Genomic DNA, 17,578 nt, shown 5'->3' on the forward strand with positions numbered 1-17,578 from the left:
GATTAATCTCCTTTGTCAGTGTGTCCCTTGCCATTCCCTATCACTCCTCCCTGAGAGAGACTTCACCCTGATTCATAAGGAAAAGGGGATGGTGTGTTCTCTTAGCTACTTCCTGCTGAAAAGGGACGCTGTGGGTTTCAGGGTGAATGTCTTCCTTAGTTCTTTTTAATTTCATTTATAATGCACAATGTCATGCAATTACACATACTTCCCACATCTGAGTCGCCAATGATCTTTCATGTGTCACCAAGTTTATCGCACCTTCATTTACAACACACAGGTGGCACAACTATTTCAAATACAAAATTACTGATAATCATGAATGCAAATAACAGGAGAACTGAGAGTTTCCAGAAAATAAACTATATTTCTATAAAAACGTAGTTCATGGTTTCATAAAACTTGACTGGGCTTTTTATAGCTACTGTGCGTAACTGCTAAATACTCTGGAAGTCCGCATTAATTTTAAAATAAAGAGATTAATTTTATAGTATAATGAAATCTAGTCTTTCCCAGAATATTCTGGAAATACACATTCCTGTAAAAATAAGTAAAATGACTTTGATTTTTTTTAAGTAGTCTAACAAAATCTATCTTAGAGTAATCTAGAAGCACACATTACTTTTAAAATGGGTAAAATGATTTTTTTAAACAGTTCAATGAAGTCTTGCCTTTGTCAGAGCAAGAAAAATCACAAGGCCAGTGGCACTGCGTCCTGCACCACAGCCCCAAGCAGCTGCTTCACAGAACTTACTAGTTAAAACCAGCACCTGAATGCACAAATCTAATTTCACCTTTTCCACAGATTCCTGAAAAATAGCACGCAAATTCTTCTAATAAGCACAAACCCAAAATGGTGGGGAGAACAGAAAGGCAGGAAAGAAAAAAAAACCCAAAGCTCTCTGGCCAGGACAGAACACCAAGGAGGCCTTTGTAAAACGGAGCGCCTCCAACCTGCAGGCCGTACACCCTCCAAGCCCAAAGGCCATCTGCCAGGTTAAAGCTTTCAAGACCCAATTCATTTCTGCCTTGAAGTTTTTTGTTTATTTGTTTAAATTTATTTATTATTATTATTATTATTATTATTATTATTATTACTATTAGTGTGTGTACTGTCAAATCAGGTATGACTGGTACAGGAGGGGTTGCTCCTCTTTCTCCAGCATAGCATCTGGTGGATTTGAACCACATACCTCTGGGACAGGCCATGGTTTTTGCAATCACTTGTTATGCATCAGAGAGTTGGACAATGACTAGGGAGGACAGAAGGAGAATTGACGCCTTTGAGCTGTGGTGCTGGAGAAGAGTATTGAATGTACCATGGACTGCCAAGAAAACAAACAGATTCATCCTAGAGAGGGTTAAACCAGGCTGTTCCTTGGAGGCAAGGATTCTGGGGCTTCGTCTGACATACTTTGGACATGTTGTAAGGAGAGACAGGTCTTTAGAGAGGGACATCATGCTGGGTAGAGCAGAGGGACAGCGCAGGAGGGGAAGACCCTCTATGAGATGGATTGATTCAGTGACTGGGGTAATCGGGATGGGTGTGTCACAGGCAATGAGATTGGCACAGAATAGAGCAGGGTTTAGGGCTGTTGTATATAGGGTCGCTATGAGTCGCAAACGACTCGACGGCACATAACAACAACAACGACAACAACCACCTCTGGGATTGCAATGCAGTTTCTTGCCACTAGGCCACCAGAGCTCCCTTGCCTTGAAGTTTTTGTTGAAAATTTATGTTTCCAATAATGGAAGGCATTCTGAATGAAGCAAACAAACAGAAATGTTTTGAGGTAACATGGATTATGACCCAGTGAGTGCGACACCTATGAGCTGGGGAGCCTGTCAAGCTGGGGTGAGTGGAATGAGACCCACTGTTGACATTCACAGACACACGGGCCCCATCGGATGTCAACATGCACAAAACACAGGCTCACAGCTGCCCACTAAACCTCAGAGGTGAAAAGTGTAGGTAGGTACTATATACCCAAGGGTCTTGAAATAATAACATGCTTGCCTTGGCCCATGCTCCCAAGCTGGTAAGTGGAGGTCACAGGGCTCAAGCTGTCTGAGACTCAATAAATGCAGAGCCGGGCTAGCTACAAGACGCTGCTTCCTGTATGCAAGCAGGAGGCCACGTTTGCCGAAAGCATCGCTAAGCTGTTAGGCCAAGCCTAAAATGTACCACTCAAACGTCAAGCCAAATCGTCACTGAATTGGCTCCAACTCATTGTGGCCCACAGTTGGGATTCCAAGTCTGTAAATTTTAACAGGCGGGGACTGCCTTTCATTATCCTGCAGAGACAATGATGAATTTACTTAAGAGGTGGCCTTTTTGTTAACAGGACAATATACTGCCCACTAGGACAGCTGTTGTTGTTCTTACGTGCTGTTGAGCCCGTTATGGTTCATAATGGCCGTATGAACAGATCTGAAACTCGGCCAATCCTGTGCAATCTTTGTCACCTCTGACACATTTGAGCCCACTGCTGTCGTCATTGTGTCAGTACATGTTGTTGAGTCTTCTCCTCTTTTGCTGACCCTCCACTGTTCCAAGCATGATGTCCATTTCCAAAGAACAGCCTTTCCTATTTCCTAGCAACATGCCCAAAGTACGTGAGACAAAGCATAACCACTCTCGCCTCCAAGGAGCATTCTGGAAGCACCTTCTCCAAGACGTATCTGTTCTTCTGGCAGTCCATGGGATATTCAGTGTTCCTCTCCAACACCACAATTCAAAGGCATCAATTCTTCTGTTATTCTTTGTCACTGTTTACCTATCAGATGCATAACAAGTGACTGAAAAGACCATGACCCAATACAAGTACACCTTAGTTTTCAAAGTGACTTCACTGCTCCTAACTGCTGACCTGACCAATGAAATACATCTGATCTCTGACAACGGTGTTGACTGTGGATTCAAGCATGATGAAACTGTCGGCCAGTTCAATCTTTTCTACATTTATCATGATGTTGCTTATTGGCCCAGTTGTAAGGATTTTTGTTTGTAATGTTGAGATGCAATTCATAGTGAAGACTGCAGTCTCTGACCTTCTGCACCAAATGTTTCAAGTCTTTCTCACTTTCAGCAAGCAAGGTTGTGTCATCTGCATAATACACGTTGTTGGTGAGTCTTCCTCTGATCCCAATGCCACACTATGGCCACTCTTGTTATTAGGAGCTGCTGAATCAGGTGCAATTCGCATGAATAGCCTACCTGAATCCTGTTCCATCCTCATTATCTCTGACACACTAGAGCCCACTGCTACCGTCACCGTGCAAATCCATCTCACTGGAGATCTTCCTTTCCTTCGCTGACCCTACCTCTTTCCAAGAATGATGTCCCTTTCCAAGGAATAGTCTCACCTAGCTACATGTCCAGAGTAGGCAAGAGGAAATTTTGCCATCTCTGCGTCCAAGGAGCACTTGATCTGTTCTCTGGGAAGTCCGTGGAATATTCACTACTCTCCTCCAGCACCACAGCGGAAAGGTATCAATTCTTCTTTCATCCTTATTCACTGTCCAGCTCTCGGATGCACCGCAGATGACTGAGAAGATCAGGGCCTGAACCAGGCACGTCTTTGTCTTTAAACTAGTATCACTGCTCTTCAGCATTCTGGAGAGGTCCCTGACGGCAGACAGGCCCAATGCAATACATCTCCTGATCTCCTGACTGCTGCTACAATGGGTGTGCATTGTTGATCTAAGCATTGACCGCTTCAATCCTTTCTCCACTAGTGCTCTTAAAATGTACCACAGTGGTTTCTTTTAAATTCACAGTAAGGATGATAAGGTTCTTGCCTTAAAACAAATACTTTTGTACCTGTTTTGGTTGATTTGGAAAAACAAACAAACAACAACAACCAACCACTCTTCTGAGGGACCAAATAGCATAATTTACACTATACTATGGAAATGTATAATAAGTATCATTTAACAACTGTGTAATAAGTGACTATTTTTAATTCTATCTTCCCAGCAAACAGCAGTTAACGAACTCTGGGTTCTGCACTGACCTTCGCTAACCTGAGTCTCTTCGCTTTCAATCACTGCTGACCTAGTCACCAGCATACTGCTGTCCATGGCTGTCCAGGTCAGTCCTGAAGCCACAGCCAGACCCCAACACTGAAGACCCAGACCCTGGGCCTGCGGGCTCACCCTATTGAGACGGCCCGCGGTCATCACCACACCCACAGGAGGTCAGAAAGAAACCGACAATTCACCAAAGCAACCTCAAAAATGTGACTACTGCTGCACAACGTTCTCGAGCCACACATTATCTAACGCTCTGCTTATCTATCTAATAATGGTTTTGAAATTAGACCTCGGGAGACGAGTTCAAAACGGAAAAATCTGAGGCTCCAATCAATTTCCTTTGCCTCGCGTTTTTCCCTCACAGCAGAAAAAGCATAATCCATAGTAACAAGATAACGTTTCACGCGTTTACACTTTTTTTTCCTATAGACATCTACAGACTTCAGAAAGTATATTATTTGTAGTCATGCCCATCTGACATTTTCCATTTTCCTCAAAAGATGATATGGTTTGGTATTACAGCAATATACAAATTTGACAGCTTGCAATAGAATCCAGTTCCTGCAGCAACTCATCCTGACAGTTAAGTGTTCTACAGCTACTAATGTACAGCTTTTCTACTACGCTTGTATTGGGGAAGGGAAAAATAAAAACAACTTACAAAGTTAGGGTATGCATGTGCTGAAATCCAGAACAACGTTATCTGTGATATTATCACATTTCCTCTGGTCTTATTAAATTAACAGGGCAAAATTCAGAGACCAAGCCAAGGCTGGCCAGGTCAGTTCCGACTCAGGAAAATCTCAGATGTGACACAATGGAACCCTGAGCCCCGGCAGCTCCACGGGGTTTCCCGGCGGCAGTCCCCCCACCTCCCACCTTCCATATCTTCAGTGGCCACCACCTTACTTCAAGTCACTATTAGCTCTCTTTCCTATATTTCCTTTTATAAAAATGTTTGATCAGAGTAAAAATTTATAAATCATATTGTAATTCCATTCAATAATTCAGACACTTTGTTTTATATCATTAAATTGATTCATGAAATTAATTAGAATCTCTAATCAAAGTCTTATTTTATATTTCCTTTCTGTTCAGCCAACTCTCTAGCAACTTTGCTCCCCTCCACTCCCCTCTTATCTTTGTTAAGTCCCCCAAGGTTGACTCTATCTGTGTCGAAGGCTTCACCTCAAGTTTTCATATTAGTAGTTGCATTTTTACAGAAGAATGTCACCAAGTCTTTCTCTCACAATGGGTTCGAACTGTCAACCTTTAGGTTACAACAGATCATAATCCACCTTTGCTGCCTCGGGATGTGACTAACAAGACACCATGCCACAATCATGCCTTCAGGAATAAGCAATCGTACCAAGGACAATAATTTTAAACATCTACGACAAATTATATAATCATTAGCCATCCAAAGTAAATGTCTCCTCAATTATGTTTAACTAATAAACCTGCTTATCTCTGCCAGTGTTTATTATTTTCTTAAGAATCTCCTTGTTTGTAAAAATAACAAAGCGAGTGAATGAACCCATTCCTGTGAGTCTATGTCGGCTTAATGACTTTGCTGGATGGCCTTGATCATGCTCCTTTTTGTTCTTGTAAAGTGATGAAAGATGCAAGATGCCCTTACATTTTCCAAGCTGCATTAACAGAGGCCGTGCTGAATGCAACTCTCGTTCCTCCGGGCGGGAGCAATGCTGCTCCAGATCACGTGGAATGCAGACTAAAAGGACTCGGATGGGGCTGCTAGCAGCACTAGAGGTGACTCCCGCCCTGCCCCTCAAGCACCCCGTTACTGTGACTTTAGCATCTCATACTAGCCCTGACCCAGCTCGCAGGGAACAAGTGGCTTTTCTGAGAACCCGAAAGCCTGGGGGAATTTTTCCTCTTTGATTCTTCAGATGAATCGTCACAGAAAAACCACTCTATTTTCAGAATTGATGGACCTTTCAAAACTATAGTCTTTGGCTTTCAGGTTCACTATTATTTGCCTTCAGGTACAAATTTCTAAAGTGTACAGACGCTTCGAGGCAAAATAGCATGCCTGGACTGAGAACGGGAGTGTGGTTGGCACTGTGGAGTAAATTCCCTTTCAAGACGCTGCCCTTTGCTTGGGGAACTTGGGCACTTGTGCTGGGTTCTCCTGTTGATGGCAAAGCAGTCACCAAGTGTCCAGGGCAACACTGGTCACTTCAGAATTCATGCCTCCCTTGACTTGATACAGAAATAATAAAATTTCAAATGTAAAAATTATACCAAGGTCTGAATACATGGAGATCAAAAGCACTGGGGGTCGGGGGGAGCCTTAAGAACAGCCAGGCACACCCAAAGGCAGTGAGCTTCCAATGCAATGACAGTGACATCACACTCACCAACACTGGGCCTCAAAGGGCTCCTCTCCAAAGAGGACCCTGCTTGAGAACCAAGAGTGGAACTGGGGGACTGTGGGTAATGCCCATCATGTCTTACAATCCACAGATCTGTAGCTCTACCTTCAGGAAGTGACCAAGGCACACAGTAAACACTACTGCAAACGTCACTGTTGGTGACGGTGGTGTCGTCGAGTTGCTTGTGACTCAAAGCGATCCTATGTACACTCAATCAATCCATCTCATCAAGGGTCTTCCTCTCTTTCTCTATGCCTCCACCCTTCCAACGATGCCCCTCTCCAAGGACTGGTCCCTCCTTGCAACATGCCCAAAGTATGTCAGACAGAGCTTCAGAACCCTTGCCTCCAAGGAACAGCCTGATTTCACCCTCTCAAGGATGAACCTGTTAGTTCTCCTAGCAGTCCATGGTACATGATAATACTCTTCTCCAGCACCACAGCTTGAAGGTATCAATTCTCCTTCTATCATTCATCCCTAGTCACTGTTCAGTTTTCTGATGCACAGCAAATAATTGTGAAGACTATGGCCTGGATCAGGTGCATCTTATTCTCCAGACTGACATCATTGCTTTTCAGTTCTTTGGATAGAGCCCTGACAGCAGACTTTCCCAATGAAATGTGTCTTTTGATTTCCTGGTTGCTGGTACCAAGAGTGTTGATTGAGGATAATAATGTCATTAACATAATGCAAATGAAGTGAGAAATACCAGAAATGTACACGTTTATCCTTTTTTTAATTCCAATGAGTGGATTTTGAAAACCTTTGCCTCTTAAATGATATTATTTAATCCTGAAAATTCTTAAGATTTTTCTTGTTTATCTGCTTGCTAGGTGATGATTGTTCCTTCTTTCTGATGATAATGGTATCCAGTGGTATACAGGATGTCTTCAGCTCATGACTAATCCATTCCAAGGTGATCCAGCAGGAAACAGAATCTCTGTATTTTTAATTTTTTTTAATTTTCATTACTATTGGCTTTTAACAAGTGTCACAGTAAAGCTGATGTTCACTTGTCTTTGACGTTCTTCAGATGAGTGTCTGAGAAAGAGACAATCAGGAAATCACCTGCAGCTCTATGTGCAGCACGTATTACGAGTGATGCAGTGGTACCACGTCCACCAGCGGTGTCAAGTGTTGTCTGGGGTTGACTCTAACTGAAATACGACCATCCACATTAGCACTTTTTGCCCTCTCTCAACCTCTGTTCTTAACTCTTCTAGTTTTTAAGGCTTGTTTGTTTTTTTACTGGAAAGGAAAAAAAAAAGCAAACGAAAACCATGACATACTAACCATGTGTGAACATGGTCGCTCCTCATTCCCGGTTTTAATTGCTATGTTCTCATTTTCTTCGAGAGCCTGAATGGCACCCTGGTGGCCTAGTAGTGTTAAGTGACTGGCTGATAACTGGTAGGGTAAACGGGCCTGATTTCCTCAGCCAATCCGCTTGGAGAAAGAGAAGAGAATCGGCTTCTATAAAGACCTCGGCCCTGGAAATCCAATGAGGCAGTGACACTGTCACACACGGTGCCACCAATAGACGAGAGAGTTTGTTTTGTTGTTTGTCTGGATTTTTAAGGCACAATTATATAACTTAGGCATTTCCTGCCAGAAGCAAGAGGATTCTCCTTTCTTTTTTCTTGTTTTTTTAAATTTTGTTATTGGTCTGTCTATTATCATTCATGCAGGTTGTGTTTTATACATGGACTTTGTACTTAATACGATCACTGGTGTACACTGTATTATATAATAACCACTGCTCTATGCCCATTATCACCCAGTTTTTTTCAAGCCTGAATAAACCTTTCTGTTGCTCTCCCTCCTCAGCCCACTCCGCTCTGCTGAGTGATTTTTCCTGCCCTCTCTGCCTTTCCCCATCTCTCCTTTCATTCTGACCATTTATGAATATCTTACTCAGTCACTCTCCTATTGTCACAATAGTGGCCTTATGCGACATTTGTCCTTGTGAGACCGAGGTAAGAGGGAGCGCTCGTTTCACAGCAGGAACCTACAGCACCTTTCATGGCACCGCAATTCCTGTGCTAAGAAACCCTAAGACCATTACACAGAAGCTCCACGTTGTTCAGTATAATGACGAGAAATAATTTTATTTCTTTTTTTTATTTTATTATTTTTTTTTATGTGTACCGTCAAATCAGATCTGACAGGTACAGGAAGAGATTGCCCCTTCCTTCTCCAGCAGAGAGCATCTGGTGGATTTGAACCACATACCTCTGGGATTGCAGTGCAGCGTCTCACCACTAGACCACCAGAGCTCCCTTGACGATAAATCATTTTAAGATTCTTTGCACTGTAAAACTGACTACAGTAAATTCGTTTGTGTTTAAGAAGAGTTGATGTTGAGGGCCGTGGTGTTGCAGCAGCAGGTAGCTGACTCCCCGCCAGGTCTTCAGAGGCAGTAAGTCACACAGGAGGAGATTTCCCACCTTTCTTCTCCAGAGCAGGTAGAGGATCCAAACTATGTGCCTGCAGGTAGTCAGTGCCGTTCCTCGCCCTTAAGACGCTTTACTGTTTCATTAGAAGAATGAAAATCGTCAACAGGGAACAACAGCTGTTGGAGAAGCAACCTTCATGTCATCGTCGTTGGCTGTTCTATTATATCAGGAGAGGAAGCCACAGCTGTGGTATTACCAACAAGGTGGACGGAGGAACTCAAGGTCCTCTGAAAAGCACACGTGAGCTTCAGATGAGCATAACGAACTGGGGGACACAGAAGTTTCTCCTCCGTCCACCCCGCCCGCCTGAACGGGTCATTATCCGTAAGAGGCAGAATCTGCCAAAGTAAATCAATTCTCTCCGATGTCTCTCACAAACGTCTTTATAGGCAAAACAGCTGACCCTGGCACAAATTTAACCATTGAAAATTTAAAACACTATTACCAAAATATTCTAATATTGCTGCATAAATTCCAATATCCTACCTTCTTAAAAGATTGTTAGTATGATTTTAAAACACTATATAAAGCTTCCACATTTTTGACGGGTTTTTCGAGTCCTCGTTGCCCCGAGTGGGTCTCCAAGCGTTCCGCAGTCATTAGCTGTCGCTAGTGCTACTTACTCCTTATTCAGAGAAGGAAACGCAACATCGCTAACTTGCCCCAAGAGAAAGCAGTTCTTCTAATGCAGTTCAATGAGTGACAAAACGCAACCAAATACGGGTCCTCTGAATTCAGCAGCACTTGTTTGGCTGAGCAGAGCACCCCACCTTCAACAAACACCTGCACCCCTAAACCCGGACAGTGTGGGCCCCACTCAGAATGGACACGCATAAGAAAGACAAAGAGCCCCAGGAGCATAACCCAGAAAGCCACAGCAGCTTTCAGGTCAGTGGTTTGAATCCACCAGTGACTCTACAGAACAAAAGATGGGTTCTCTCCTCCACGAAACATTTACGGCCTCGGACACCGACAGGGGGTCTCCAGGACTCTGAAGCTATTTAAAGGCAGCAGGTGTTTAGTGTGGAGCTTTGTTTTGGTTTTCCCTTTTTCTTGCCATTTTTTTGCCTTTTGCAAGGGAGTTGGCTTGAGGGCAACATGTGTGAACCTGACGCAGGAGCACCACCTAGTGGCCACTACAGAGAGCGGTGTAAAGTCCCCAGAAAGCTTTAATCCGCACTGACTCCGGACAGGAACTGGTAATGACTTACAGCAGCCCTCCCTCTGGTCCTCAAGGCTATAAACCTGAGGGGAGGGGCCTGCACCTTTCTCCCTAGAGCCACCTGGAGGTGCTATCCACCGGCAAGGCAGACCCTTCGGCTTAGCGCTGAACCTTGCTGTGTACTCTGCCACCAGAACTCCCTGTCAGTGAAAACGTCACACGTACAATCGACAACGCCAAGAGTGAAAGCATGAAAAACCATGCTAAGACAACACATGTGATTTTTCTGGCACGCGCACACACACGTTCAGCCTCTAGTTTCCAATCTCCAGCCAGGCAGAGGGCATGAGATGAGAGCTGTGGGCCAATGTAGCAGGTCCCCCCTGGGTGTTCCGTGCTCTGGGTGCTGCCAGGTGCTGCTCATTGACTAGGACTCACGCGGACCCTCTGAACAACAGATGTGAAGGTGGCCGTGTCCACCACCATCCTCACACTCACCACCGTGCCCGGGTCCAGTGCGGCAGTCACTGCACCAATCCGTCTAACCGAGAGTCTTCCTCTCTTCCCTCTCTCTACCCTTCCCAGCACGATGTCTTTTTACAAGGCCTGGCCCCCTCCTGACAACATGCCCCAAATAACGTGTGATGATTTTTCACCGCCCTTGTCTCTAGGAGCACTCTGGGTGCAGTTCCTCCGAGACAGAATTTCTCTGTTCGGTTGGAAGTACATGATGTTCAATAATCTTCACCAATACCATCACTCAAAAGCATCAATTCTTTTTAGTGAAGTTCTACTAGATCCTATGACCAAGTCCCGTGGCCCTTGTGATGCAAATAAGGAAATGAACACCTTGCTTTACTGCAGTGTTATGTACAATAGAGACATGTGAGATAGGTCTAAGTTTGTACAACACACATTTTATGTAGTACTTTGAGGTCTAGGATACCTGAAGCCACTTAGCTACCAATCAAAAATAGGTTGGTAGTTTGAAATCAGCAGTCAGTCAGAGACTAGGCAGAAAGACTAGGCAAATGTCAGAGTGAAAATGACAGCTTTGGAAAGCCTGCGGTGAAGTTCAATGTACCTGCCCCGTAAGATCACTATGGTGAGATTCAATTCAGCAGCAAAGTGTCCTGGTGTGCAGGGACTCTGACGACTAAGGTACTTCATGGTTTTTTAATGACCATGTCAGCTTGCAAAATTAGAAGACTGAAGAAGAACTGAAACATCTCAATTAGGATACATCTGAATTATGATATACTGAAAATAACACGGACTTTCAGAAGGAGGAAAACAATTTTGGAAAAAGTACAGTAAAAATGTTCACGAGAAGGAAATTCAGTGAAACGTCATCTCACTTATTCTGGGCATGTTACCTGTAAGGGCCAGTTCCTGGAGAGGGTCATCATGCTGGGTAAAGCAGCAGGACAATAAAAAAGGAAGGCAACCTTCAATGAGATGGACAGAGACTACGGTTCCTGCTTAGCAATGACCGTGACAATGGCACGAGCCCGGGAAGCACCGTGTTCTACTGTGCAGTCACCAGGACTGGAGCACGGCAACTTTAGAATTTGACGCCATGAAGTGGCCCATGGTCATTATTCTCTACTATCCAATCAAACTCCACCAGATCCTAGGGGAAACCGGGCCACAGGATTTTACTACAGAAGCACAGATAATGACTGGCTGTCACTCGTTCATTCAGACACTAAATGGCTGCTTGTCTGAACAAAGACAGCTGGCTAGATTGTGAATCGCTGGGACAATCCTGCTGCCCTTTACAGGTGAGACCAGTCACGGACCAACCAGGAGACAGCGATAAAGTGGCAGTGCCTGAAACACACCCCCCCACACACCCTGAGGAAGGATGCGCAGTTAGCACGTGGAATCCCTGAGCACCAAGTCCACCACACACTCCAGTCACGGAGATAACGTCAGGGAAAATTCTTACAAAACTTAAAATGTAAGTCCATAAACTAATGGTCTGTTGTCTCAAAATTTAACAGAACTGAAAGGTCACTTCAAGGTGACGACACTAAAGAACCATCTTTTTAAGAAGAGACACACAAGGAAGCTTCAGGAAGATTTTTAGAAAAGGCTTTTGCAGGGCATAAACTGTCTGCAGAGTCTGGCAAACGGACTGACCTGTGTCTATTCAGACACAAGGAAATCCCTCCCTCGGTAATAATAACAAAGAGCTTTTGTGTCTCTCTGCAAGTATCTTAGTAGAAAAGAGGATGGAATCAGCATGTTTTGCAAAATTAAGAACCAAGCAAATTGAGGAAAGATGGAGAAAACAGGGACAGTTCAAAAGGAGCCTCGGGAAGTTTACGTTAATCCAGGAAACCTGTTGATCCACTCCCTCGCTCCAGAAAGAATGTAAGGAAGGGCACACGCATACATGGGAAACAGTGTGTACAGGGAAATAAACTCATGTTACAGGTACCTTAAGATTTCCATAATAGAACACAGCTGGGGGTGAAATAACCATTGACGTGTGCAAATGGATGACAGAAAAACCTGAAAATTAAAACCCACTCTAAGAAGTAAAAAAAGAAGCTTTGCCACTCACCAACTTTAACCTCTGTAGCGGAATCCTGCTAATATCGATCTGGGTCCTTTCTGGAACATTTGTGAATCGAACTTCTGGGACTGCAACAGCACACATGACATGAACCCACCTGCAGAGAAGGAGACATCAGGTATCAGCAAAAGTTCCAGTACATTCCAAACCATTCTTCTTCAAAGTAGTGCTATCAATTCTTACCCAGGTGAGAAAAAAGCCAATGGTCAAAATTCAAAATGAAATAATTTTTTTTTAAACCTTAAGATTCTTGGATAATTGCAGGATAATCTCAGAACTACACCTGACATGAAGTACGATGGAAATACAAGCTTCCCTAGTCGCATACTAAAATGTGCAGGTACTTAATAAACTTATGCTAATCATTATACAATAAAAGATTAACTGCATTAATAATAGATCTATGCTAAATATACCATATAGCATTTTTAAATAATACAAATGTCATAAACTAGACTATTTGAAGTAGCCAAAAAAGTATAAACGAATTAAAATTGACTATCTTCAATTAAGTCAACTTCCACTGTAATCTTAAAATAACCGCAGAAACAGAGATGGGGGAAAGTGACATTTCAATTGTTCTCTCATTTCCTGCTTTTTAAAAAAATTTGTTTTCTTTTTTTAAGTGGCTTGCTTACAAAGTTCTATATATTGTATTTTATACAATCATTCTCATGAATTATATTTTACAAAATTGATCACGATTGGACCTTGCCCATCATTACCCTGTCTTTTTACCAAGATTCTTCCCATTTTCTTCCCCCCAACTCCTTCCACCCACCAAATTATTCAAACCTGTGGTTTCCACACATAAACTAACTACCCTCTAGCAAATTCTGGAATGTTCCTTAAAAAAATTACAACTTCCTCAATAACACTATCAAGTTTTTCATCAACATTACGCCTGCAAATCATAAAATACAAAACCTCTATGGTTTGAGGCAATTGTGAAAGAATCATCAAATGTAACAGCCTATTTTTAAGATGCAGACATCTTTTCATCTGAAGCCATAAATCTCCAATGTGCTTGAGGACCACAGGAAGAGGAGACTAAAACCTCACACCCATGAAGGCAGGCCTTCCTCTATAAACGAATGAACACCATAATGGTATAGGAAACACTATTGCTTTTGGTTCTACCAGGAAAGGGAGGTGGAGAACTGGGACCACCTTTGTTCTTACAGTAGCTCACCACAGCGCCTCATTCTGTTTCTACTGTGTAACCTGCTAAACTCCTCTCTAACACTTGCTGAGTCAGAAATGACTCAAAGCCGACCTCCAGTGCGTCTTCAGAGGCTGTACATTGTACAGGAGATTGCCCATGTTTCTCCCTCAAAACTGCTGGTGGGTTTGAACTCCCTGCCTTTAGGTTGGCCGTGCGACTTCTTATCCACTAGGCCACCAGAGACATCTATGCTAGAAGCAGACTATACTTTTTAACATGGTGCCAATCATACCAGCTGGGGAAGATTGAAGAACCCATATTTTCTCGATTAGCACAAATACTTTCTTATTAATTCGCTAATGGTTATATTCTAATACCTGATTATCATTTAGGTAATCTATCTAGAGATAACATGACTCACTGTTTTCAGACACATCCTGCTTTTATTAGACAAAAAAGGATTCTAATAACATCATGCTAAACACAGGGCCTGTGTGAAAATGCTGCCTTCTGTCGAAAATTGTTACTGTGTGCCATTAAGTCAGGACTGACCCATACCTCCTATTAGAGCAGGTTTTTCAGAGGCAGTAGCTCTCACAGAAAGAGACTGCCCGTCCTTCTCCTGCACAGCAGCTGGTGGATTTGAACCATATGCATTTAGAACTGCAGGGAGGGTTCTTACTGACTACTATTTATTATTAAAAGATGGTTTGGGTGCGTGGTTTGAATCCACCAGATGCTCTACTGGAGAAGGAGGGGCAACCTCTTCCTGGATCTCAGTTGACAGTACACAAGAAAAAAAAAGATGGTCTACAGCCTATGGCAATCGTCAGAACAGAGCAAGGGAACACTGCATGGTTCAAAATTGGGAAGGGCGTACGCCAGGGATGCATCCTATCTCCATACCTTTTCAACCTATATGCAGAACAGATTATCCGGGAGGCTGGGCTCTATGAGGAGAAATGTGGGGTCAAGATTGGTGGACGATTTCTCAACAATCTGCGTTATGCAGATGACACAACCCTGCTTGCTCAAACTGAGGAGGGCCTGAAGCACCTGCTGCAGAGGGTCAAGGACTACAGCCTACAATGTGGCTTGAGGCTCAATGTCAAGAAGACAAAGATTCTCACCACTGGACCAATTGGCAGCATCAGGATGGATGGTGAAGAGATTGAGATGGTACACAGCTTTAGTTTGCTTGGCTCCACAGTCAACAGTCTTGGCACCAGCAGCCAGGAAATTAAAAGGCACATTGCCATGGGAAAGTCTGCTGTTAGGGACCTCCCCAAAATACTGAAGAGCAATGGTGTCTCTCTGGAGACCAAGGTGCGTCTGATACAGGCCATGGTCTTCGCAATCACTTGTTATGCATCAGAGAGTTGGACAATGACCAAGGAGGATAGAAGGAGAATTGATGCCTTTGAGCTGTGGTGCTGGAGAAGAGTATTGAGAATACCATGGACTGCTAGGAAAACAGATTTGTCCTGGAAAGGGTTAAACTGGGCGGCTCCTTGGAGGCAAGGATTCTGAGGCTCCGTCTAACATACTTTGGACATGTTGTGAGGAGAGACCGGTCCTTGGAGAAGGACATCATGCTTGGGAGGGTGGAGGGACAGCGCAGGAGGGGAAGACCCTCTATGAGGTGGATTGATTCAGTGACTGGTGTAATTGGGATGGGAGTATCAGAGACAGTGCGATTGGCACGGGACAGAGAGGAGTTTAGGGCTGTTGTATATAGGGTCGCTTTTGAGTTGCAAGCAACTCGACGCCACGTAACAACAACAACACAGCCTATGGGACTGAAGACCTGGAAGAGACCCAGGACTAAGAGCCCGTCACTTAGCAGACGCACCCGGTCCAGCCACCCGGTGGTCTCTGAGGGCTCACAGACTGCACCCCAGGACTTTTGGGGCAGTGTGTGTGTAATAACAGCAGGTAAAGGAAAGTGTCACCCAGAGAGTAAGCAGGCTGACATGAGGAACACAGGGCCCACAGTCTGCACGGCACTTACTTCTTGTTCCTGGTCTGCTTCAGAGCACCGCCTCTCAGGGTACACAGACAGCATTCCTAGAAGGGAACACCAGACAGTGATGAGACAGCTCAACCCAGAACCCCAAAAACTCTACTATCTTATTTTAAAATTAAAACCACCCGGAATGAGGACGTGAAGCCCCTATAGCTCTGAGCAGTCAAGAGGAGAATGAAACAAGGAGAGGTGAGAAGACGCTGCCCCTAAAGGGATTCTGCAGATGCACGTCTCCTGGTGAGCCTGGTGTCATTAAAATGTCACCTCTGGGAAAGGCTGTGTGTGGCACGGAGCTCGGGAGCAGGAGACACAGGTACGAGATCTGCTCCCAGGAGCACACGTCCTGGAGAAGCATGCAAGGGCTGTCCCTGAGGGTCCCGACACCCAGCTCGTGTACAAACCGGAGTTCCTGGCCAGTCTTCAGAAGTTCAAAACTCAGTGCACATGCAACAATTCATATCATCATTGTTACTGTATTATTAAAGGAGTTTTCTGTTATCTGGAAGTATGTTTTTGTTTTATTAATATTTTTATGGAAATAAAACTAAACGAAACACACTGCTGTTGAGTGTACCCTGACTCCCAGGGACCCTGAGTGCCAGAGCTGAGGTGCCCATGAGGATTTCCAAACTGGGCTTTTACAGAAGGTGATCTGGCAGATTGAAACTGCCAAACCGTGGGTAGCAGTCAGTCCGACCTATTGTGCCCCCAGGGTTCCCACCAGAAGCTCTGTTACGTGTAAGACAAACCTATGACTGATGGACGTTAGGTGGAAATCATATGCAACAGTTCTAACTTACACAAAAATTAGGCTTAAAGGCAGATTTAGGAATGAAACTCATGTGTAACCCAGGGGCCGTTTGTACGTAGTTAAGTGGGGTTTAGATAAACGCCTGTGTGGTACAAAGATAAACAAGGGACACGCTTCTCACCGAAATATCACAGACCCTGCGCTTTCTGTGAGCAAAGGTGCTGTAAACAGTGCTCAGACTGGCCCAGATTGCAGAAAGGAAAAAGACGCCTGTGGAATTCGTAGCTCCATCCTCCCCGTCTTCACTGTCTTGGCTGGGACTTTGACATGTCGGGGTTAGAATACAGCACGTAAGCTGCACCACTCCCAGACAGCTGCGTTTACTGCCCCTCTCGCAAAGGTACTTTCTGAGTGACTTCTCACAGTACACATACGGGAAAGTCCAGAAGAAAACATAAACACTAAAGTTATTTCTTCCCATTTTTAAGATCACGATTATACTTCCAGTTTGCTGTGCCAAAACATTACTAGTTATGGGCTATCTTGAGTTTTATTAAACTCCTCCAAGCTGTAGATAGAAAATTTTTTGACACTAACCTCACTTAACTAATGGTGACAGATCCACCTAGCTATCTAAAGAAGCAATCTAGCCTATATATCATTAATAATGGGGTGTCAAAGCTCATAGCTTTTACTGCTTTGAGATACGTCATTTCCATAACACATCTATTTAACTCACAGGAGCTCTGGTGACTAGTGTTAAGGGACTGCACTGCCAATTCTAGAAGTCCAAAACTCTTCCCATGAAATTTACAGCCTCTGAAAACTCCCTCGAGGGTCAGCAGGGAGTCAGGTCCAATTCAACAACACGTAAATATAACACAGAACTCAGAGTGGAGATTCAAAGAGTCTACTGCCCTAGAAGTGTCCGAAACCTCACTCTGCTTGATCTGATACTTCCTAAGTGACAACTTAAAGGTTCTGGGTATTAAAGATTTGA

General features: G+C 43.9%; 1 protein-coding gene across 1 annotated transcript in view; it reads right to left on the minus strand.

Moving 5' to 3' along the window:
• KDM4C (lysine (K)-specific demethylase 4C) overlaps positions 1-17,578 on the minus strand; it is a 311,865-nt gene that overhangs the window by 84,771 nt on the left and 209,516 nt on the right. The window contains exons 15-16 of the mRNA XM_006881356.1: positions 15,813-15,868; positions 12,625-12,733 (exon numbers count right to left, since the gene is read on the minus strand). Coding sequence (XP_006881418.1) covers positions 12,625-12,733; positions 15,813-15,868 — 165 coding nt within the window. The remainder of the gene's footprint in view (positions 1-12,624; positions 12,734-15,812; positions 15,869-17,578) is intronic.

This window comes from Elephantulus edwardii, unplaced genomic scaffold, assembly GCF_000299155.1.
Source record: "Elephantulus edwardii isolate Elephantulus edwardi_28Jun2011 unplaced genomic scaffold, EleEdw1.0 scaffold00014, whole genome shotgun sequence".
Taxonomy (NCBI): Eukaryota; Metazoa; Chordata; class Mammalia; order Macroscelidea; family Macroscelididae; genus Elephantulus; species Elephantulus edwardii.